This window comes from Gouania willdenowi, chromosome 13, assembly GCF_900634775.1.
Source record: "Gouania willdenowi chromosome 13, fGouWil2.1, whole genome shotgun sequence".
Taxonomy (NCBI): Eukaryota; Metazoa; Chordata; class Actinopteri; order Blenniiformes; family Gobiesocidae; genus Gouania; species Gouania willdenowi.
The window spans coordinates 33,262,606-33,287,394 of NC_041056.1; the positions used below are offsets into that span (position 1 = coordinate 33,262,606).

The 24,789-nt window shown below is 39.1% G+C and overlaps 1 protein-coding gene across 1 annotated transcript in view; it reads right to left on the reverse strand.

Annotated features, from left to right (window-relative positions):
- LOC114473967 (alpha-2-macroglobulin-like) overlaps positions 1–16,105 on the reverse strand; it is a 42,355-nt gene extending 26,250 nt beyond the window's left edge. Inside the window, exons 1-15 of the mRNA XM_028463789.1 lie at positions 16,020–16,105; positions 15,697–15,877; positions 15,416–15,569; positions 13,619–13,671; positions 13,072–13,092; positions 11,960–12,125; positions 11,780–11,864; positions 11,528–11,672; positions 10,925–11,042; positions 10,719–10,828; positions 10,477–10,644; positions 9,421–9,648; positions 5,674–5,737; positions 5,440–5,585; positions 1,824–1,973 (exon numbers count right to left, since the gene is read on the reverse strand). Coding sequence (XP_028319590.1) covers positions 1,824–1,973; positions 5,440–5,585; positions 5,674–5,737; positions 9,421–9,648; positions 10,477–10,644; positions 10,719–10,828; positions 10,925–11,042; positions 11,528–11,672; positions 11,780–11,864; positions 11,960–12,125; positions 13,072–13,092; positions 13,619–13,671; positions 15,416–15,569; positions 15,697–15,877; positions 16,020–16,105 — 1,875 coding nt within the window. The remainder of the gene's footprint in view (positions 1–1,823; positions 1,974–5,439; positions 5,586–5,673; positions 5,738–9,420; positions 9,649–10,476; positions 10,645–10,718; positions 10,829–10,924; positions 11,043–11,527; positions 11,673–11,779; positions 11,865–11,959; positions 12,126–13,071; positions 13,093–13,618; positions 13,672–15,415; positions 15,570–15,696; positions 15,878–16,019) is intronic.
- Positions 16,106–24,789: the final 8,684 nt, after the last annotated feature.

A 24,789-nucleotide genomic window follows, 5' to 3' on the forward strand; every position in this document is an offset into this window, starting at 1 on the left:
CATCCTTGAGCTTGGACTACAAAATCGCAGCGAGAAATAAAAATGGCGGATTCCTCGAAGTGTTGGGCCTGGAGTCGATGTCCTAATTTGGCAGTTCCGCTGCAAATACTGTGATGTAATAGTTCAAAAAACGTAATAGAGAATAGAAAAATCGAAACAGATTGAAAAATATGACCAAAACAGAATATAAAGATATCTACGGAGCACTTGAAGAGACTAATTTGATTTTTTCTGTACTTCTAAGCACTCTAAATATACAACAAAATGCATTTAAGGGCTAAAAAAGTGGATTTAGCATGATATGTCCCCTTTAAAGCACATCTGATATAGAAACAACAAACCCCCTTATAGCAAAACAAATGTCCTAACAGAACACTGTCCAACAGAAAGAAAGCAACCTCTGCATCACTTTCCTTGTATTGTTCTAAACTGTACCTGGCCAATAAAGCTCTTCTGATTCTGATTCTGATTCTGATCAGATGCTTTAAAATGTGCTCGATATTTCTTGAAACAGTGTCACGTGATGCAACATGAATGTATCTCACGGGTTCTTTGGATTTTAAACAAATGACAGGGACTAGTTTTAACAGATTCACAGCTGCCACAGAGGTCTGATTCTGTTCCTTCCTTTTTTTGAAAACAAAATGTTTTTCTCAGTTGTGTTGGTACATTTTTCAGATCAGAAAACTACTTCAGTCTTCAAATCATTGTATCACTTGTGCACAACAAAAAAAGGAGTTTCTCATTTTTTTGAAAAAGTTGCAAATGCTTTGGTTCATCAATGCAAATAATATGTATAATTGTCTACTGCTTACTACTTCATCAATTGCTTACAGTATATCATGTTTATTCAAAATATTTTATATGGTCTTGAATCGTCTCAACCACCACAACATTTAAGCATTAGTTCATCGCTAGGCCTTTACATGCAACAATTTGTCATAATATGTCAAGATATTTCTATTCATTTCTATTAAACTTTTGATGTCCTCTAAGTGAAATGAGTAAAGAATTAAATCAACCAATGATTATTGTGCCAAGTATTGGCCAAGTCTGTTATCCAGGCATATACCAGCCAATGAAATCGACTAGTATGTCCCAGGGCTGTTGTTATTTATTATTTTTATTGTCATTCCCCTGGTTATGGGTTTAATGGATGATGATATTTAACACAGTCTCACTCCAAAGCGTAGAAAGACTACTCATGTTCACGAAGTGGGCTTGGGTGTTATGGATGATTTCCAAAATACATTTTTTTCAAACAGCTCCTGGTGTCGCTAGTGGCATGGAGGGGTCAAAAATTTGCTGCGGCTACTGCTCAAATGAAGAGGTCATCAAAATCTCAACTAACAATTCTGAGTTGTTGGGGGAAAAAATAAAGGTGTGTAGCCTATTATTACATTTTTTGCTGAAAACTTTCATTTTCTACAATTCTCTTTTGATTAAATGTTTGCAAATCTTAAATGAAATATGTGCTGATTTGTATCTGCATTTGTGGCATTAAAATATAGTATTTGGGTATTAAAAATAAAATGTCATTCAAAATTAAATTTGACTATTACTATTGTATCAACCCTGTAATTCTGCATAATGCATTTTGTTAAAAATTTTATAGAGCAGAACCCTCAGACCCCCCGGCGGGGATAAATTCTCGATCTACCCAACATTCGAACAAACGTTACGCCCTGGGGCCTACCAGAGTTCTTTTATGTTGAAATTAACGGGAAACCAGCCATTGCCCTAAACTTTACAAAAAAGAGCTTATATAAGAGCATTTCGTTCAAGCCCAATAAGTCATACGTTGCTGCATCACTAATACTCACCTTGTCTGCCTCCAGGGTTTTCCCAGGTTCCTTAATGAGAACGCTCTGATCAACAGCACTTATACCACACAGAGAGTCTGCCTGGGCCATTAAATGCATGTTGGTCTTCTCTCCGGGCACGGCTGAGGACGGCGAAAACTCCAAAGACACCTAAAGCATTTAGTCAAACATTTCATTTATTTTTCTCTTCCCTTTCAATCAAGGCAGTACAGTTTAACAATTTAAAACACATTAGTCCTTTGTGTATTAAAGACAATTATTTTATGAAGAAGGTTAAATTAAAATCTTCTAGTATCAAAAACTCAGTCAAAATGTTATGCTTTGGATACAATCTTGCAAGATTGCTTTGGAAAATGAGAGTCCTAACCACATGAATGTCTTTAATGATCAGAGACAAAAAGAGTGAATGTTTGGGTCCACTAGGTTTTAAAGCAGGTTGCTTTTGTTGAGGTTTGAAATTCAATGCCTGCATGAATGAGTGAACATGATCACTACTAAACAATTATCTTGGAACAGCAATGCTGCCTCGAACCAATAGAATAGTCCACGTAAAAACATTGTTATTTTTACTGTTACTGTTAACCACATGAATTATGTCATTTTTTACCTAATGATGGTTACAGGACACACCCTTGTATGTGCTGCAGAGAGTCCCTTTTTTTTTTTCTTGCTACAGCGAGTCTTTGAGTGCGCTAACAACTAGGGTCTTACAAAATCACGTTAATGGAATCACAGAATCGAATAATGAAAACGCAATCTACTGTTGAACGCGGAAATAGACAGAATTGGGTTAAACGCCGTCACCGTGAGGGGAAGGGTGTTTTTTTATGCGGAAATGTCCTCCCCACTCTCATCCAGTCCGCTTCGAACACCACCTAAACAACTTCTAATCGAGTGAAAAAACTACGCAAATCATCCCTGACTCCAAAATCAGAACATACCCATGCCTGTTTAACTTTAACTTGATGCTCCGTCCATTTCTCGTGCAGCGCTGCTGTGCTCCGTGAGAACATGATCAGCTTTAATCAGCTTCACCTGCTCAGATCGTTCAAACATCTAATCAGAGCTACAGAAGATCTGTGGATAAAGTTGTTCTGTTGTTGTGGACTAGACTACAGATACCAGGGATTGTAGAGTCTGAAACATCGTAGAATAATGACAACTTCTGATACTTTAACATATTCTAGCCCCTAGTGGTGAAAAAACACTTCCTACATGTAATGTTTGTCGCACATTTATTTATTTTATTTATTTATTCAGTTTATTTCCGACATGGTTGCATTCACAGAAGTTATGTTATTCCTTTTTTTTTTTTTTTTTTGTTTTGTCCATGCCGAAAAAGGCGACGAGAGAAGCAGTTTGCTTATCCAAGTCCTGTCCCCTGTTTTGAACACAAACAATTTACATCAAAGCTTGTCTCTCTGGTCAAAGTCTTTGGTTGTTCTGAACACAATTTCATTTTTTTTTTTTTTGTCCTTTTTTATGTAGGATGTATTCTCTGTAGTCAGTGTTGTCTTTTTTCATTCCTCCTCCTCTCCATCGTTGTTCAAAAGAAAAGTTCATCTTCTTTACCACATGGGAATGTCTCTTTTGGACACGCTGGTTTGTCTTGTTGTGATCTTCTGTTCTTGAAGATTGAGTCGATTGTGTTCATTGACCAGTTGATAAGTTCCATCTTGTTGATGTGTTGATCTCGTATTCGTGGAAGAATTTGTTCCGAGTTTTTTCTTTATATCTAGTCAAGTTTGCAGCTTGTTTTGTCTCTGCATCAAGGTTATTCCATCTGGTGATAGCTCATTATTTTTGTTTAATCATTACGGTCTGGCTTAGTGGTTAGCACATCCGCCTCACAGCAAGAAGGTTCTGGGTTCAAGCCAGGACAACTGAGTCCTTTCTGTGTGGAGTTTGCATGTTCTCCCCGTGCTGCGTGGGTTTCCTTAGGAGTGAATGAGAATGAGTGGTTGTTTGTCTGTGTTGCCCTGCGATGGATTGTCCAGGGTGTACCTCCGCCCAGCACCCAATGAGAGCCAGAGATTGGCAAGATTGGCAAGCAAGTGGGTTTGAAAATGGATGGATGGATGGATGGATTATGTTCTTGAATGATGTCATCAAGATCATTTAAATAAGGTTAATTTCAATTAAGTTGCAGATTCAGGAAACCATTGATCCCTGAGGGTAAATTGGGTGACATTAATGCTGCTCTGTTACATCTTTATATGACATGAAAAATCAAAAAGGAGCTGTCAGAAGAATCCATTTCAGTACAACATATATCTACCTTTTAATTGTGTCTTACTCATTATTTTAAATTACATTTTTATTTTTGACATACATTTTTGTTTATTATAGTTTTCTTTTTATTGGTATTTATTTTGTTTCTTCACAGTACAACTTATATCTTCCTTTTAATTGTATCTTACTTTAGTTTTTTTTATTTATTAGTATTTGTTTCCTCACAGGAGTCCTAACCCTAACTCTAATATTTCTAAAAAAAACTGAATTTTAAGAAATTGATGTGGAAAATAGAATTTGGGGAAAAAAAATAAAACACATATGCCTTTAACTGTATATAATATTTTTTTAAAAATTATATTGCAATATCTGTCAGAAAAATTGTTATTAGGTTTTTTTGTCAAAATCGTGCCGCCCTACTGTTAACCATATGAATTATCTGTATCTGTATCTGTACTCGGAGTGGTGGGGCCTAACCCAAAAGTGGGTGGGATTAAACCCGGAAGGGTTAGGGTTAGAGAGTGTGTGTGTGTGTGTGTGTGTGTGTGTGTGTGTGTGTGTGTGTGTGTGTGTGTGTGTGTGTGTGTGTGTGTGTGTGTGTGTGTGTGTGTGTGTGTGTGGCCTAATTAATTTGTAATATTTATACTACGACTACCTTTATTTTTTGATGAAGACAAAAAAAAACTGATTAGAGCCAGCTGACAGTTAAAAAAGAAAAAGAAAAAAATCTCCGACAGGCAAAGACGCAAGAACCAGAACTCTACTGGTGAATAAGTAACTAGTAGTACAAACTGAAGTAAAAACAAACCTGAAGCGGAAGAAAACCTAAACATTAAAGGAAACCTGAGTGAGAGACACAGAGCTGCAGCTGCTGTGTGTACAGTAAGTGAGTGAGTGTAGAGGAGGGGCGCTGCGCTGTGACTAGCCTATCACAGAATGCAGACACAGTCGTTAGCCACCCAATGAGGATTTTCATTTAATCCAAGCACAGACTCGTATTACTCGCATAATACTCGTACTCAGTAAACATGCTCGTTTCAGCTGAGTATCTGGCTCAACTCTAATTTGTAAGTTTTCTCATAGTACAGTTTTAGTTATTAGATTTAATGGAGTTTCAAAAAAAATCAATGATGCATTGAGCAGCTGATCAAGACCTATTGCACCATGCAGAGAATGAAGGCTCACATTGTGTGTATGTGCGTACGTGCATGCGTGTGGAGGTGATGAACTGGTGTCCTGTTTAAAATGTATTCAAGTCTTGCAACCTGTGTAGACGAACAGATGATTCTATTTCCGGTACTTTGATCAAGAAATATGTATTCATGTTGGATATCAGAATACCTTCAATACATAGCAGTATATACATTTGTAAAGTCCCGCTCACCTTGTTACTGAAGCACTTTTCAGTTTCGAAGTCAGCGCTGTGGGCGATGACATTCTCACTAGGAAGGACAGCATAGGCAACTACCTGAACCTCTGGTGCCATGTCTGGAGACACATTTAGCTTAAAGGACACTTTGCCTTTATTCTCTGAAACAGAAAAGAGCCTTTTTCACAACACATGCTTCCAAGGCATCATCAAAACATAAAATGACGATAAAGGCCCTTTTTAACATACCTGTTTTCTCTTGCACTTCATCATGTCCGAACCCTTGCATAACAATGGCTCCTCTCGATAGGACCTACATGAATTGTGAGAAAAATATATTTGGTCCTCTATCTACTGGCATAAGTTTTAATTAGTTATATATTAATGAGAAATTCAACATTTCTACACGTGATGCATAACTGATGATAGAAAGAGGAAACTCGTTCTATGACGAAAAAAAATGCCTGATGGATTAGCATTTTAAAATTGAGGCTTTATGTCATGTCTTGATCTAAATTGTAATAAAAATTGTGTGGCTGCCACCAAATACAGGTTTAGCAGCTAGTTAAGTTCTTGTTCTCAGGAATAAGGAATTTAAAGAGTCGTACTGTATGTCCAACAGCTCTACTGCCTGAAGTCACACCAGAACACAAACCCTAAACAGTTGTCTTATTTTCTGGGCCAGTAAAACTTTCTGAACTCATGGGTCAATAGAGTTGTAATCTGTCCTCAAAAGTTAGGTCTGACATGGCCCGACAGGAAACAGCCCAAACCAGTTTGAACACGAATTAAGATGATTTTTTTCTTAAGCCCAAAACCATTACAGCCCAACACTATTCAAATCTGTGCATGTGCACAGCTCAAGATTGATTCAAGAACAAGTCATTTATATTTTTTTAAACATCACATTAATTTTCTAGAGGAAAGCCTTCGATTTACCACCTCAAAGGCATTTGCTAAGGAATGTGTTTCTTAATTTAAAGTAGAAACATTTAAAGGGGACCATTGTTTTAAAAATGTAATATTTTTTCGTGATAATTTTGGTGTTTAAGAACATTTTTTTTGTGTGTTTATTGATTAATCAGGCCCATTGATCCTTAAATAGGACAAAGCGGGTCTGAAAATGGATGGATGGATGAATGATTAATTAGGTATTAAAAGACAAGATATCCATCCATAATTTTCTTTCCCACTTGCTCCTTTTTTTCAGTCACAAGAAGTAGGGAAGGGAAGAAAATAAATTTTTATTTTTTTGCACTTAATTAGTAGCTTTTGGATGACAACTTCTTCTTACATCATGTTCATAGATCATCAGCACTTCTCGAGCAAAAGGGAGATAATTGAAAGAAAAAGTTAATATATATTTCTGTCTAGCATCCCAAGCGATATGAGATGTTGGTTGTGTCATTAAAAAGATCTCCAATAATATAAATTAACAATATATTACTTCAAGTAGGCCTACTATTACAACTGCAACATCTTAAACACTCTCCATAACTTTGGGGCGTAAGCCTTTTATTAAAGGTGATGGTGTGTCATAATGCCTGTATAGTTGAATACAATTGAGCTAAAGTATTACCATTACCAAAAACCTTCAAAAAACCAAACAAAAAATGCATTCATGCAAGATTCTTAAAAAAGAGGTTTTAGAAAATATTCCAACAAAATGTATGTGGAGGTTTATAATATTAGTTTTACATTACCAAGTTATTTAATTTCATCACCTAAAAACTTTAAAGTTGATGTTCTAAACAACCTAACTCGTTAACAAATTTAGGGATTAATATATTTCTTATGCAATTATTTACAAAAGTTATTAAATCTACAAATAAACAAATGTAGTATTAAAGGGTACCTGTACTATTCATTTATTTAAAAAAAAAAAAAAAAAAAAAGGTGTTTAATGTATTACCAATGAACACATTTTATAACTTGAAATACAATCTATGGGGAGCAGCCTGTTTGGCTGGATGTCACGAGAAGTCATTGATTCCGGTGCAATGTTTACATAGGCTCCTACATGATTTCTTTGATTTTCCTTGTGAATTCTGATTTAGCTACACTAGGATTTCAGCATAAAGAGGCCACTAAAGGCTCAAACGTACTCGGGCGGACTCCTCAGAGCTTACATACTTGTGTGCACCGCCGCCTAGTAGTTTCTATTAATATCCTACATTTCCCACAATCCTTAGTGCTTCTCTGTAGCCCTTGTACTACTGAGATGTGTTTTAAAGGTGTCTGTACTTTCGTAGCTCACCTGCCAGCTCATATTCATATCTCCTGTTCTGTTTCACCAGGCAGGTGAAATGCAGGTTGCTGGTCGATACAAAGCCGAGCAGTGCTTTGTTTGACAGTAGGTATGTGGACTAGTCCGTGCGGTCGTAAAATCAGATGTTTGCACTTAATTGGCTTGGTGGACGCCGCTCCGCAGATGTACGCTCGAGTATGTCTGAGCCTTATGAATTCTGTGTTCATTTGTGTCTTGGTAAAATCCAGGGCTACTTCTTTTATTCCAGCTGCTAGAACCCCACCATCAGATTTACCCCATCATCAGAAAAGGAGACCCTCCGCGTGACGCTAGCTGAGGTGAGAGGACCTTGCAGAGGAATAAAACCCCTGCAAAGCTGCTGGTCCAGACAACATCCCTGGGTGAGTGCTGAGGGAGTGTACACACCAGCTATTTGAGGTGATGATAGTCCTTTTCAACACCACCCCCATACTGGTACCATCATCCCTGTCCCTCAAAGTGCCACAGTTGCAAATCTGAATGATTATCCGGCAGTGGCCCTCTCCCTGAAAGTTATGAATTGTTTGGAGACACTGGTCATAGCCCGTATTATGGACAACATTGATGTCTCTGTGCACCGACAACTGTATGTGTACCGGAGTCACCAATCAGACCAGTTGAAAACCAGAGGACACCATTTCCTCTGTAGTCTACACTACACTCACACACCTGGAGAGCAGGGACTGTTATGGCTGCCTACTCTTTGTGGACTTCACATCTGTATTTATACATTTATATAATATTTATATAATACTGCAGACACTGGATTGCAAATTCTTTACACTCGGACTGAGCTCTCCCCTCTGAAACTGGGTCTTGGACATTCCATGAGACAGGCCACAGTCTTGGAGGATTTACTATGTGTCCCCCATTATCCTCAGCACTAGCTCACTTCAGGGATATTTGCTGAGCCCCTTCCCATTCACCCTGCTAACATATGGTTGCTCATTCAAACAACGAGGCTGACATATCATAAAGTTTATGGGTGATGTCACAGTGGCTGGATGCATCACCAACAACCAGGAGTACAGCTACAGGAAGCAAGTGAAACACCTGGGGAATTGGTGCAAACAGAATAACCTCTGCACCAACACAAAGAAGACCAAGGAGATGGTGATGACTTAAGGAGAGGCAGTCAGTTTTTTGTTCCATCCATGTACTCAAGAACAAGAATGACAAGAAAAGATAATTGAATCCTTTTGCCACATGTTCTTTAGCATTGCTTTATTTATAAATAAAGACAACACAAAGATGTTGGAGCTATTTCTGACAAGTAGGAAACTGTTACTTTGAGCTCTTGTTGCACATTGAAGCCGCCATGGCTGGCAGTCTGCAACACGAATGAGTAGGAAACATGTCTCACAAAATCTGGGAGAATGTTAAAGTTAAAAAGGAGGAGGACTAGCTCATGAGGAAGTACCTGTCAGCGCTGTCACCGGCACAGCTAATTACAAAGGCTTGATGCCACTACAAGCTTCCGAGGTGAGCATAATGACGGCCATCATGTCTTCCAGACAACCAGATGTTTCTACTCTTGGTTGCTTTAAAATTACTTTACCAACTAACCCTCTAGTATTATCTATGATCTTTTAATAGGGCTTGCAATTTCAATATCTACTAAATAAAAATCAGTTGTTTGCAAGATATTTGGCTAGGATTTAAGACCCTTTGGAAGACTTTTTGTACATTAGCATATAACATTGACTAACCAGGTACATGATCTCCATAGTGCCCTGTGACTCTCCCACCACAGTGTAGTGGATGGAGATTTCTTCCTCTGTGTGACAGGTCAGTGCTTTGCCAATCTTTTGCACCTCTAGAGAGCTGACTGTTTTAGTGTGTAGAGAAGAAGGCTGGAACATTGTCAGTGTGTGGGATTCCTTCTCGTAGAAAGGCATTCGATAGCCTGCATAATCCGTTGTTGGTGTGTCGCTTATCTGGGGATTGAAAAAATGAAACAATAAAAACAACAGTGTTCATGAGCATATGCTGGTGGAGGCCTAGGATGAATGAAACATTAACATTCACATTTGACTGACATGATTAACTGTATGAAGACAAAGATCTCATTTACACAATAATGTTTTCAAGTAAAAATGCTAAAGTTTTGTTGTGTTTTGGATTCTTGTTCTCATGGCAACAGCGTTTTGGTGCATAAAAACGGAACTTTTTAAAAATGGGCTCCAGAGTGGAAGTTTTTGAAAACTCTTCCATCTCCTTCTCCATTTAAACGGGGAACCAACACTGTCACCAGCATGCCTCAGAGTGAGGAATACTATTTGTGTGCCTTACTCTTTGAAATGTAACTGTACCTCTTCAACAAAGTGTTGATTTACTTCACTATCACTTGGATCAGCGGAGATATATTTTGAATGTTTGCCCGAATCTGAGGTCGGGCTTCATTTCTATCTTTTTAATACGGGCTCTGGTTGAACTCTGTTCGGATGTGGCATGGTAAAAGAACGGTCAGATGATGTGTTTCGATTGTGTTTTTCAATGTGTTTTAATGCTTTTCAACAGCACCACTGTACGATGTGAGATTATCATATGCATTTATATAAAAGTGCCAACCGTGCACTGTTGGTACACAGCACTGGCAATACAATCATTGCTGCAAGTATATGGCCATAGCTTATCATTGACTTCAACATTTCAGCATAGTAGTTTAAATAATCCTTCATACCAGTAGGTGGGAGTAGGTAGCCAAATATGATAGGTGCAGTAGGTGCATTGATATGATACATGATCATGTTAGTCCTACTCACTTGAAGATGGACATCACCATTTAGATTCTCAGTGCTGAGTGAGAACTTAGCCACACCATCATTGTCAGATGTAAGATTCTGCAACAAGCTTGGAGACCACCTCTGACCCTCAAACAGGTACAACGGCATGTCTGGGATTGGTGTGTTGTTGTAGAAAACAGCTTTAACCTGTTGGAAAGAGTTTCATTACTGAGATCATGAAGTGGTTAAATTGTGCATACTGTATAAAGTGAGATGCTTACTTTTCCTTCCACCTTTACTTCTTTTGTGTAAAATTTTGGTACATCAATGAAAGACAGTTTTCCAACCACATACGAGATCCTGATTCTCAGTGAACTTGAGCGTGAAACACCTGAAAATGAAAAGTAACCACAAGGTTAATGCAATAGTACTAAAATAGATTGACATTTGGTATTGAAATGTAATGTACATAGATTTAGAGGCTTACCTGTGCCCTCCTCTTCTATTTGTCCATTCACATTCAGAACATCTTGCAAAGCTTTTTTGTGAATTTGGTTAAATGTTGACATCTTAATGGTAAATTTAGCACAGCCATTTTTATCCGTCTAGAGCAGCCAACCAAAGAAGTGAGAATATTTAATCCAATGACACGTAAGAGGACAACCTAAAACCAAGACTGTATTTGTTATCAATAATGGTAACAATAATATTACTACCACCATGTCCTCCATTTTGCAGCTTGTCCTGCAACTCAGAAATTCCTTACCTGTATGACCTACAGAAGCCTTTAGTTATCTTAGCACAGGGCAGTGTATCCAACCCACTAAGAGGTGCCATGATAGAGTTATATCATCAGTATAACTTCATTTTATCAGTTGTCATAATGTTAACATTGGTGTATTATTAGCTTTTATAATCCAAAAACAAACAAAAAACACTGGAGATTCTCCTCAGTTTTCTAGAAAAGCACTATGAAGTTGAACTGCTTCTTTTGAATCTTTCCGGATATGTGTCATGAAGATAAATTAATGTAATGTGTGATCCAGTAAGTTAAGCAAAAAGCATGACATTCTGAAAAGATCAGCTTTACCTTTTTTGTCTCGGTGTGACACGGAGAACTTAACTGAGCGATATCTGTAATTTCAGAGGAGCCATAATTGCCTGATATGTAGCGATTAAGAGGGCGGCAGACGTTAAGTGTCACAACTCCTGGCACAGATTGCCCATACGTGTACCTGTTTAAAAAAATGTGAAGAAATCTAATCACTCATTGAAGAAAAATAAGAACCACTGTTTTTTTCCTCATAAAGAGCACAAGGTCAGATCTGCATTGAGCTCTTACTTTGCACACATCTCAGCTTCAAATTCTGTGTCGATTACACTAATTTCTTCCTTTGCATGAAGTGTCACATCAAATTTTGGCAAAACTGGTGAGAGAGTTGTGTGTTAAAACCTCCAATGACCAAAAAAATATCTAACAAAAACCTGTTACATCACACTATATTAGAAAATACATTCTTACCATATTTTTCCACCTTGAAATTGTGAAACACTTTGTTTTCCCCAATGGCTATAGTAATTTGGTATAGTCCCTCCATGGCCTCTGAGTTCAGGGAGTAGGAGAGCTGAAGTATTTTACTGTCAGAGCCAACATTCAGCCACTGTCCAATCCTGTTTCTGTAGGGATCCTGTAGTACCATTCATCATTATTACAAACAGGCAAAACAATTTAATTCAACAAGCTCACAGATGACCAAAATGTGACATATTGTAGAGCAGATTTGTGATTGCTAGTAAAAGACATCAGGGCTGAAACTTAGCATTCATATGCTATGGCAAATGTGTCCTTTTTCTAATCTAAACTCTTGTTAAATTACTGGATTGGCTTTGCAACTCTATAAATTCTTGACAAAATCAAATGTAGTTATTTTATTATATATTTATTAACTTGGGGTTTTTCCATTTTTCTAAAAATTGTTGAGGATTTTGTCCATTGTAATTAGGTTGTTATCAGAGGGTGTAATAGCTATATTGTACAATATACTGCATGCAGTATACTGTATACTGTACATACTGAGATTATTGGCAAAGTTTAAACCAGGGTGTTTGTTATAGAGTTGACATGTGAAGTGAAGAAACTTCTAGCAAAGAAGTGGTTGTTGGCAGAGATTGAGAAAAAAATTGATTCAAACAACTATTCTATAATTCCTATCTAGTGGTGACCAGTGGTTTAAAAGGAAGCCTTCTTTGGCAAAGGAGATTTTTTTTTTTCATGATACAAAACCTCTTGAACCTTAAGACCGTTTATAAATGTTCACATTTTTAGAATTAAGAAAGCCTTATCAAATGAAAGGTAAAGGGGAAGCTCTAAGCTTGCCAGAACTATTCTGGCTAATAGAAAACCTTTAACCTTATTCTAAATAAGGCACAATAATTACTATTCAGTAGAAAAATTTAAATGTGATTTTGAATTCAAGGTAAATAGATGTTTATTTTATTGTATTGTATTTAATAACCCAAGTTTTTCAGTATGAATGTAACAACTTACACCAAATAAGTTTGCAATGAAGTGATCCCATCCAACAAGCTAACATGTACAGTATAAATAAAAAGAAAGTAATTTTTTCCCCTTACCTCCACTGTAACGATGTTGTACTGTGAAAGGAAAAACAAAAAACAGAAAATGTGTTACAACAAATAGCTTCATTCCCCATAATTCTAAACGACAGATTTGTGCTTCTTACAGATTAATCGTGACAGGAAAGGTTTTTGAATTATTTTAGGCCTTTAATAGACTATAGTTTGATGCAGTTAAACAGAATTTGGCTTTTGCAGTGGCTTATGATATCCATTACTCTCTGATTCCTCATGCTTATCACTTAATGTTGTTTTTGCAACATTGGCCTCCAGTGCCAAACTCCAAGAAGTGTCATTCGTTATCAGCATACATGTTTGGCCTCAGCAGAAATCAGTTTACTTTGGGAGGCCATGGTTGAACTTTTGACTGATTATTGACATTTTTAAACTTGATAAAAACATAAGTCATTCACCTCATTACGTGACTTAAGTTCAAACCCAAAAGTTTACATTTGAGTCCAAGTACAAATGGGCACAGATGATACGAGGTCGTTCTTGGTACAATCTATGGCTGAAAGAGGCCAGTGATTGTGTGACACTTTACCTGCTGACTGACATGTCTCAGCTTGGTGTCCAGTGTGACAACTCTGAAATGCACTAAACAGAAAAGCATTTTGTTAGGTTATCCAAATGTATTTCATTCATTCATTTACTCAATCTTCCATCATATCTTGTGTGGGGATATTGGGCACAAGAATATATCCAAGCATACTCAAGCTGCAGTGCGAGGTACAACACAGAAAAGTTTGCTCATAACATGGTCAACGCAAAAATACAATCACTATATTCTCTTCAGTGTAGAAATGGTTTAGACATTTTTAATTACGTTTAAGGATTATGCAAGAAAATGGTGATCAGGAGAGCTGGGTGAGATATGGTAATGCATACTATCTGCCTCTATGAACAATTACATTTTTCCTCAAATGCTACCCAGGTGCTGTACTGTGGCTTCCCTCTGTTCTTAAGGATAGGTTAGCTGTAGTGAATACATTTTATGTATACAAGTGCAATTCTGCATGTGGCCAATAGGTAACTTCAAATTGAACTTAATCAAAAAGACTGAAAGGCAAACAATGTTTGAAGTCCCTTCTTGGGACAACAACAAGCCAACTGGGGGTCATTCACTGCAGTTTGACCTGAAAAAGGGCATTTTCGGGTTGTTTTATTTGGAGGGGCATTTTTTAAATAACTTTTGCTCAATTACTTGAAACCCTTTGAGATGTTTTATTTAAGTGCTTGTTCAGCCATACTACAGCAAGAGAACTTGATGCATATTCATCAAATGATTTTATCTGTACAAAAATTGTAACTTGGTTTTAATCTGTGATTCTATGTTTTTGTTGTCTCCAGGTAAAAAAAAAAAAAAGGCCCTGCACATTTTCAAAAAAATAACATCTTTTCTGAAATCTAGCACATATCTAGCCAACCCAGTTGCAGGCATGGGGTGCTACATCTCAGTTCCTTATTTGCAACATCTGCTGTCATACAGCGGTCAGAAATACAGTCTTTGTAGAGAAGGATCTTATTACTTGACTTTCTAGTGTGTATTCAAAGGAACGTGTATAATTTAAAGGAGTTCCATCACTCAACTGATCAATGAACCAGTTGAGAGACCAGGGGTATGTTGGGCAGTGGTGGCCTTGTGGTTAAGGAAGTGGACTTGTAATTGGAGGGTACTGGTTCAAATCTCATCTGGGCCATCACTGTGGGATGCAAAGCAAGTCCTTAACTGCCACCACACCATGGCACACCACCACCACCCCACAGAAAAATTGGGTTAAATGCAGGGAATGCTTTCACTACAGTAATTAATAAAGGATATATAAGGATATAAGGCAAATTTAATGAGATGGTGCTTGCTCAATCAATTGCCCTGTTACAACAATATTCCATTAAATTCACCAAACACACTCTTGCAAATTGATAAGGTAAAACAGTGCACATCATGTTCAATGCAGAGAAAATTTTCTTTATCCATCAGTGAGTCCCAACGGAGGGTTCCTCTCCTTTAAAGAGAAGGATAAGAAAGAATGTAGCCAACGTCGAATCATCAACAAATTATTTACAGCCTGAATTTGTATTTAAAATAGAGTTTTCTCTACTAAATCATATTAAGGTTGCCTGTTATGAGAATAACTTTTTTGTGTCATTGAATACCTCAGTCAGATTAAACCAAAATCACTGCAGGATATTTTTTGCTAAGCTTTATTTGTATTTTAATGCAGCTTTCCGGATCATGTCAAAAGGAAATCTGAAAATTTTTCATCGTATATTTGGTGGTTAGTTTGTTTGGACTTTTGCTTAATGGTCCTATAAACCTAATAGCCTGACTGGGGGTTACCTGTCTGTCCTGGGAGGTAGATGGGTTTATCAGTTTGGGCGAATGTCATTGGCTGGTATGTTTTGATCAAAACTTTCCGGATTTCTTGAGAATAAAATGTGTTGCCTCTCACTTCAACCTTCAAATTCTGCACGTCATCATTTTTTGAAGGAACCTGTGATAAAATTGATTAGAATAATAAATTAGTCATTTGCTTTTGCTCTGAAAAACTGAGTGTGAAGTACACTTCTTTAATATGTTTTATAAAAACCTGTGCAGCAGCACTTATATCAGCAGCTGACCTGAAACTGGGAGCAGATGTGAAACACTTCACTGGACGTGCGTGTGAGAAGGGTTCTGTTTGCCTCTGTTGACATCAAAGTGATAGTCATAACCAGTGTCTCATTAGGATTCAAGAGGCTTGCACAGAATTTGGTCTCAGCTCCAGCTTCAAGAACCGCAGGAATGGCCACCATGTACTTACTATAGACACAGACAAATATTTCCACAAACAGCTTTTACCACATAGCATCGGCCATATTGAGAAGGCATGAATACAGTCAGTCAGTAAACAATACATTTTGCAAACATTCTGGAGAAATTCTCAAAATTAGCGAAAACTTACGGCCCACGGTGTGTGTCACTACTACATATTCCACACAGAAGGACACACACTGTCCATGTCCACAAGTGTCTCCCAGGATGACCCATGACTGACTGCAATCACCCTGAAGGGAGCATCAGTTAAATAGCAGCTGTGAGGGAAACACTCCCACACACCCACACCAGACTCATTTGTCATGAAACAAACATTTCATTTCCAAGTACCTAACAAGTCAATGATTTGCTGACATCCCACTCTATATTTTGAAACACAAAGTTAGATTCAGATTAGAATAGGTAGGTTTTTTACAAACATACAGTGGATATTCTTACCACAAGGATGTAGCCTTCTCTGTTTAGCATGTAATGGGAGCATATTTTGTTTGCTTTGCTGCTGAAGTAATCTGATAGTAATTTAAATGAATCAGCTACATTACTTTTATACTGTGATACTGAGTATCACAGTACTGATTCCATTTTTTTAACAGGTATCTTGTAATTGTATTGGATTACATTTTTGAAGTAACCCTCCCAACCCTGCAAATAATACAGGAATTTGACCACATCTAATCAGAGATGAGTTGTTCAAGTACTAGATCACTTAACTAATGCTGGTTGGATTGCATTACTGAGAAGATGTTGCTGTTAGAGTGAAGTTTCCAAAGTTTGAAAATGATTACATCTGTCACAATAGTGCAATTTTTGTGTGGGTGTGTGAGAGCTGCAGCAATTAGTAAGCAAAGTTGTGCAACGGGGTCTTTACCCTGTGTGAGATGTTGCATTTGGTCATGCAAACAACCTCTAACCTCCCTGCTAAAGGTCAAAGTAGATATTTCACCAGTAAGTAAACTTAGCTGTTGTGATAATGTCGTTCAGCTCAGCCTTCACATTTCAACACAAAAAAAAATGTGCTTACTATTTCAAGAATTGACACACTGCTTTCACAAAAGACCAAGATTTTGTTATAGACACCATTTACAACTTTGAGCTTTCCTTTGCATCGAAATAGTGCAGTTCTAGAAAAGTGAGGCATTTCCAGTTCTGCAGTTAGAACGGAGAAGAACCACAAAGTCAGACCAGCCAGACTCCAGACCACCAGTTGAGTGCATTAAATGATGAGCACACCATACCATTTTAGTACTTGTGTTACATCTAACTTTGGCACATTGAACCTGCTTTGAAAGAGAGAGATTGCTCTATATATTTTATATTAACTCCTTTGCAGCATCATACACATGTAGGGTCTGTAATCTTATATGTGGCCCTGTTCTCTTTTACTTGTATACTTAATCTAAATTCTTTGTATTGTATGGATTTGTCCCTTGAGAAGAAGCTGAAAATTGAGCAAAACTGTGGAATGATTGGTATTTCTACATTAGTTATGCAAAATGCAGTCCTATTATTCAATACTTACAGTACCTTAATCACGTTCTTTTTATTTTAATTATTCACCTTGTTTGAAAATTAAATTTAAAGCTGCACTATGTATGCCATTTTTTGGCATTGTTTGGTCAAAAATCCATAATTACCCTTCAGCATATTGTAATTGAAAGTGCCTGAGGACAATGAATTTCTTTTTTTTACATAACAAGTGGTCCGCGAACTTTTTTGAATGATAGTATTGTCTGCAGTTCAAAAGCTAATGCACATCCACGTCCTATCGATGTTGAAGGGGCAATGACAGGTGTTTCAGCAGCATCATGGCAAAAGGCACAATAACAAATCAAGCCAAAACAATTGAGTCCCTGGAAAGGAAGGTCAGCGGCTTTCTTCGAAGGTGGCTGGGATTTTCACACAGCCTCACCAGCGCAGCACTGTACGGGACGAACAACATCTTGTAGCTATCCTTCAGTGGTCTCACTAAAGAGTTTAAGGTGACATACACGGGAAGCCTTACAGTACCGGAACTCCTGGGACTGCAAGGTGTCGTCATCGAGGTGAGGACCGGAAGGAAGTGGGGGGCTGAAAAGGCAGTGGAATTGGCAGAGTCCCACCTGAGACAAAAAGCGTTGTTGGGCAACATTGCAACTGGTCGGGCAGGCTTGTTAGTAAACCCCAGGGCAAGGTGAGACGCCAACTTCTCCAGGAGGAGGTTCGAGCAGGTGTGAAAGAAGAGCAGGTCAGCAGAGAAGTGAGACTCTTCCAGCAGGGGGCATGGACAAGGTGGAAGAGTACTTTGCACCTGGTCTAACATCATGCACGCAGACTTCCACTGGGTCCGATTCCTCGTGCAGGCAATCTACAATACACTGCCAAGCCCAGCAAACTTTCATGTCTAAGGAAAGAACGAGACACCTTCCTGCCTCCGTTGCTCTTGAAGAGGCTCTTTAGAACATCTCCTCAGAAGCTGTCCAAAGGTGCTTGCAGATGGTTGATACCGGTGGTACCATGACCAGGTGCTCAAGGCAGTTGCTGAGACTGTACCCTTAAGGCTCAAACATACTCGGGTGGACCATACGCACAACGGACTCAGCTGCTGTCCGCTCTCCTCAGAGAAAATTCTACATGTCCCATGATTCTTACTGTTTCTCTGTAGTCCTTGTACTCCTGGGACGTGCTTTTAAGGTGTCGCTACTGTCATAGCTCGTCTGCCAGTCTCTACTCTGACAACTCCCTCGTCCTTCACTGTCTGTAGAGCAGAGGCAGCAACCCCTCCCTCCGGCTACAGTGAGACGGCTGCAGCGGGAGGCTTCCTCAACTTACCGGGGCAAAATTAAAGCGGTTAACTTTTTCAATAAGCCTACATTCTGAGTGAACTCATCCTTTAGTAACTCCATAAGTTGATCATTTAAACCATAAAAGCAGCACTGTAAATGATAAGTGCTGTAAACATAGGGCTGGAGAACAAGAGATCAGCCCTCTCTCTCCCATTAACAGCTCTCACACACACACACACACACACGCAGTGTTTTGTGTGACACCAACTACGCGAAGAAGTCCGCGTGGTCATAAAATCTGAGCTTTGCATTTTATTGGCTCTGCATACTCCTCGAGGAGTCTCTGTGAACTCTCCTTTGTAAGTGTATGCCTGAGTATGTTTGAGCCTTCAGCCATCGGCGCCAATAAAAACCACCACACCCAGAAGAAGGTGGTTCCCTTTGTTAGAGCTGGAGTAAAACCACAAGCACAACCGCAAGATCAGGCCTTCTCCACACAGTATCCGACTGGCCACTCCAGGTTGATCTGGGAAAGTGGCTGAAGTTCCCTCAGCACATTGTTGAAACATCTCTCCAACCAGACATAATCGTTATCTCTGAGGTTTCAAAACACCTGATAATGCTGGAACTCACAGAACGAAGAGTGCATTGAGGATTCAGTGAACAATTTTACTATGGCGATAAATAAAGGTTACATTACATTACGACTGTGGCTCAGGTGGTATATGGGTTGTCTTTTGATTGAGAGGTTAGGGGTTTGATCAGTCTATACCTGTTTATGCGTCAAAGTGTCCTTGGGCAAGTAACGATTCACTCAACTCCCGATACGATTCGATTCACGATACTGGGTTCGCGATACGATTCTCTCACGAATTATTTTACAAAATGGGACTGTAGAAGAATGACTGAAAAATATTCCTTTATTTTTTTTGGGAAAATACTGTACTATTTTCCTTTTATTTTTCATTGTCAAAACAATCCCTTGATTAACTATTCAAAACAATGCAGTTTAACTAAATAAAGGAATAATACAAATGAAGAAGAAGCCTAATATTTTAAATTCTGGTTTTATAGTAAACAAAACAAAACTGCATAATAGTTCTTTTTCTTTTTAAAAGTGCAACTGAAAATTTCTTTTTTGCCTTAACAATTGGACTCATTGCACTGTATTTGCGTCAGATATTTGTTTAGACCGGCAGAGGGCGCTGGTAACCCAGTGGTCGGTTGGCATGCAGATATTATAGCAGTGAAGAAGAGATGCTATGCTAGCAGACAGAGCTAATAGAAAAACGTGACTTTTACAGATATTCACGTAATATTACAGATATTTTTTGGTGCTAAAGGGGTGAGGAATCATTTATAAACATGTTTAAGAGTAGAAGGCGGCCAGAAAGAAAGTATTAGGAGATTACACCCGCCGCCAACACTTCTGGATAGCGCCCTCTGCCGTTTAAAAAAAGTACCGCGATTCAATTTTCACAGCATCGATGTAAACCGTGATACCAATGAATCGATTTAACTGCCTTACGATTAATCGTTACATTCCTATTGTAAAGTGCTTTGAGATTACTTCAATGTAGCGATAAATCGTGATATAAGTCAAAGCCATTTACCATTTACATTATTTTACATTTGCAGGCCGTTCTCTTTGCAAAGTCATCAGTTGACTAGGAATTTCAGAGATGAGCAAGAAGAAGGCCATTAGATATGCAACAGAAGCCGCTGAGAAAGCCACAAGGTGGCTTTGGCTTAAGAGGGCTGATCCGTGGGTTGCTACTTCACACAAGTCAGGGCCTGATCAATCCCGACTGGGTTCCCTGGGTGAGGGTGTCTGATGTTGAGAGACCCAAAACACCTGATTACATTGCAATTTACCCATGAGCACTTGTATGGAATCAGAACAGTATCATAATAAATGAACTCTTGCAGGGTTTTTCACGAATGCACATGCTTTATTTCACAGTTGTATTTCAAATTCACAAATGCACACGATCTGTTTCGCAAATATATATTTTATGCAAACTTGTAATATGAATTCTGAAATGCACAGACCCTACTTCACAAATATTATTTTGAGGCACACTTGTAATATAAATCCACCGATGATGCAAATTGCTGAATGTGCATTTACAAACTGCTTCTGTGCTATGAAACCTGTGTATTTGTGAGAGAAATGTGTGTGGTGAATTATGAGACTGCCCTGACGTCGCGGGTCAGTGAATGTCACCATTAGCTGATAAAAGTAATTGACAGATTCATCAGCCAATCAGGTGTGTTGGCTTTCAGCCAATCATATGGCTTCTTACATTTTCTCCACACTTTTAAACCAATTGCAGAGCTACTGATATATGCGCATACGCAGTGTTCAAACAAGAGTGCAGCAGATAAAGGCAATAAGTTGATTTTGATATGTGTGTTTATCATTATAGATGCTCTTAAGGCTGACTGTCTGTGCACGTCCGTGATCGCACTGCTGGGACTCAATACGACCAGAATTAGCACAAATTTGTGTCAAACTTACTTGTCCTGATGTCAGGACCTACTGTGTGTGACTGAAGGGATGCTGTTTTATTTAAATAAATGTATGTGTGTCCTCTTCCTCATGCTGTTCAACTTGTGTTATTACTGATCAACGACAGATGACACCTTATTGACCCACATTTGTTTTATACCTATTGCTGCCATTTGATTTGTTTCAATAAATATTGATTTGAGGAAATCTCAATTCCATTCTATTTAAATGTCTTTACTTTTCAATTCTATAAATGTATCAAAATAAAAATACAAACCTAATAGTATGTGCTACAGTAGGGCAGGTTATGTTTCTATCTCGGGGCAAAAAATATAACAAATGCTAATGTTTGAAACTCAAAATGTGTGGATGTGAAGAGCAATTAAATGATATAAAAAAAGATGAAATAAATGTGTGTGTTTACAAGTAGGCATTAAACAATGAACAAAGTCCTTGGAGAATAAAGAATAAGTAGCTTTATTTACACAAAGTAAAAATAGATTTACAAACCAACTCAATATATATAAACATTTACTGAAAAAAGGATTCTGGGTTTTCCATTACAAAGGGCAAAAGCCTGCCTCTATTTACTCCAGAATTAACACCAGTCCAACCAGTGCTGTGGAGTTCATCATGAGCTGGAGGTTCTGGTCCATGAACCGTGTCCCTGACTGCTTCTTTGAAGAACATCTGTGTTAACATCTTCCTCCATTTTTCCTGCATAGAAGCATTAAAAATAATTATTTGAATTAGATTTTTTTTATTAATTTAAGCAATCTTCACAATTTAAAAATTCAAAAACAAACACTCAAACTTCAGCCGAAAGTGTGTAGGTTGAAGCAAGGTTTATACACACCTACCCTATCACAACAAAACAAAACAAGGTTCTCTACATAATATCACACACACAAAAAAATTTAGATTAACCTCCAAATCCAACACTGAAATGAGCAAGTAACGTTGTTACCACATAGTTCAATAATATTATTATACTATTGTGTAACAATAAGGAAAGTTCTGAATACAGATCAGTGAAACATTACTGCTTTCAGGAATATTAAAGCATTGTTATGGTTCCCTAACTAACCAGCGGCTAACTAGCTAGCCTGCGCCACGTTAGACATAACGTTCATAATCCAACACCTTCACCCCCCACATCAAAGCTACAGTCTCACCACAGCTGCTTACAGAGGCTCTCTCCCCTGTCTCCCCCCCCCTCCTCCCCCCCTCCCACAGTGACACCTTTTTCCATCAAAGAGAGAGATGTAAATAGACTTTTCAGGAGACAAATCCCCCGTAAGGCTTGTGGACCTGACTCTCTCCTTCCACCTTAAAGCACTGTGCTGATCAGCTGTCTCCAGTGTTCATAGACATTTTTAACACCTCACTGGAGACATGCACCGTACCAGCCTGTTTTAAGGCCTCCACCATCATTCCTGTCCCTAAAAAGGTGAGGATCACAGGACATAATGACTACAGACCCATCGCTCTGACATCTGTGGTCATGAAGTCCTTTGAACGCCTCATGCTCTCCCACATCAAGGACATCACCGACCCCCACCTGGACCCCCTGCAGTTCACCTACAGATCCAACAGGTCTGTTGACGATGCTGTAAACCTGGCTCTCCACTTCATCCTCCAGCACCTGGACTCCCCAGGCTCCTACGCCAGGATCCTGTTTGTGGACTTCAGCTCTGTTCTTTCTCCTCTGCTCTTCTCCCTGTAAACCAACAGCTGCACCTCCTCTCACCAGTCAGTTAAACTCCTGAAGTTTGCAGACGACACAACCATCATTGGTCTCATCTCTGATGGAGACGAGTCGGACTACAGGTGGGAGACAGACCGGTTGGTGTCCTGGTGCAGCCAGAACAACCTGGAGCTCAACGCTTTAAAAACAGTGGAGATGATAGCAGACTTCAGGAAGAACCCAGCCCCCCTCACCCTGGGAGACTCTACAGTGAGCTCTGTGGAGTACTTCTGCTTCCTGGGGACCATCATCACTCAGGACCTCAAGTGGGAGCTGAACATCAGCTCCCTTATTAAAAAAGCTCAGCAGAGGATGTACTTCCTGCAGCAACTGAAGAAGTTCAGTCTGCTAACAAAGATGATGGTGAACTTCTACAGCTCCATCATCTAGTCCATCCTCTGCTCCTCCATCACCATCTGGTACGCTGCAGCTACGGCCAAGGACAAGGCCAGACTGCAGCGTATCATCCACTCTGCAGAGAAGGTCATCAGCTGCAATCTGCCCTCCCTCCAGGACCTGTACGCCTCCAGGATTCTGAGGCGTGCAGGAAAGATTGTGGCTGACCCCTCCCACCATGGTCACAAACTGTTTCAATCTCTCCCTTCTGGAAGGAGGTTTTGATCCATCAGGACCAGAACTTCCAGACACAAAAACAGCTTCGTTCCCTCTGCCACCATCCACATGAACGCATCCCCAGTCACCCACTGACAACCTCCATGAAGACATTACCTGCTGCACTGTATATATATATATATATATATATATATATATATATATATATATATATATATATATATATCCTATTCATCCTTTATTTTCTATCTGGCCTTTATTTATCCCTAATCCTTTATATTTATCATTATTATTATTATTATTATTATTATTATTATTATTATTATTATTGTTGCTGGCTTGTTTCTTTGTTCATTGTTTTCTTTGTTTTTTGTTTCACCAAGTCAAATTCCTTGTATTGTCCTAAAAACTGTACTTGGCCATTAAAACATTTCTGATTCTGATTCTTATAAAGTAGCACCCAAATATAGGTAGTAGGCAAACAACAGGGTGAAATAAAACTTACCAGGATTAGTAACAGTTCTACAGGACATGCTCCTCCGTGGCTGTAGTTCTGTTCGGTCCGTGGGTCTCCGTCCACTTCCCCTGAATCTCCTCAGACACCCACAGTACCAGGAAACAATGTTATCCTCCTCTGACCACTGCTCTGTCTTCTTGGACTCACTTTTAAATGTGTTTTTTGTCAGGTTTGAGCTAACGTGACCAGCTGCCTGCCAGCTTAAAAATGGCTGCTATTCATTTTTGGAGGACCCCACCTAGCACCCGCCCACTTCAGAGCAGAGCTGTAGCCCAGCAGCTGTTTGGGGCCAGCGTAGCTTTTGTTTTTGGCTCTGAGAGCTGGAGCTATGTTGGTGGGAACAGAATGGCTCTGAGCCAAGTCAGCTCGGTCCCCTGCACGGTGAAAAAATTTGTTGTAAAACATCCATCCATCCATCTATCTTCATACCCGCTTATTCCCGTTTATCAGGGTCGCGGGGGTCTGCCGGTGCCAATCTCCGACTCTCATAGGGCGCTGGGCGGGGGTACACCCTGGACAGGGCGCCAGTCCATCACAGGGCAACACAGACACAGACAACCATTCACTCTCTCATTCACTCCTATGGGCAATTTAGAGACTCCAATCAACCTTACAGTCATGTTTTTGGATTGTGGGAGGAAGCCGGAGTACCCGGAGGAAACCCACGCAGCACGGGGAGAACATGCAAACTCCACACAGAAAGGACCCAAGTCCACCCCAGGGCTTGAACCCAGGACCTTCTTGCTGTGAGGCAGACGTGCGAACCACTAATCCACCGTGCGCCCT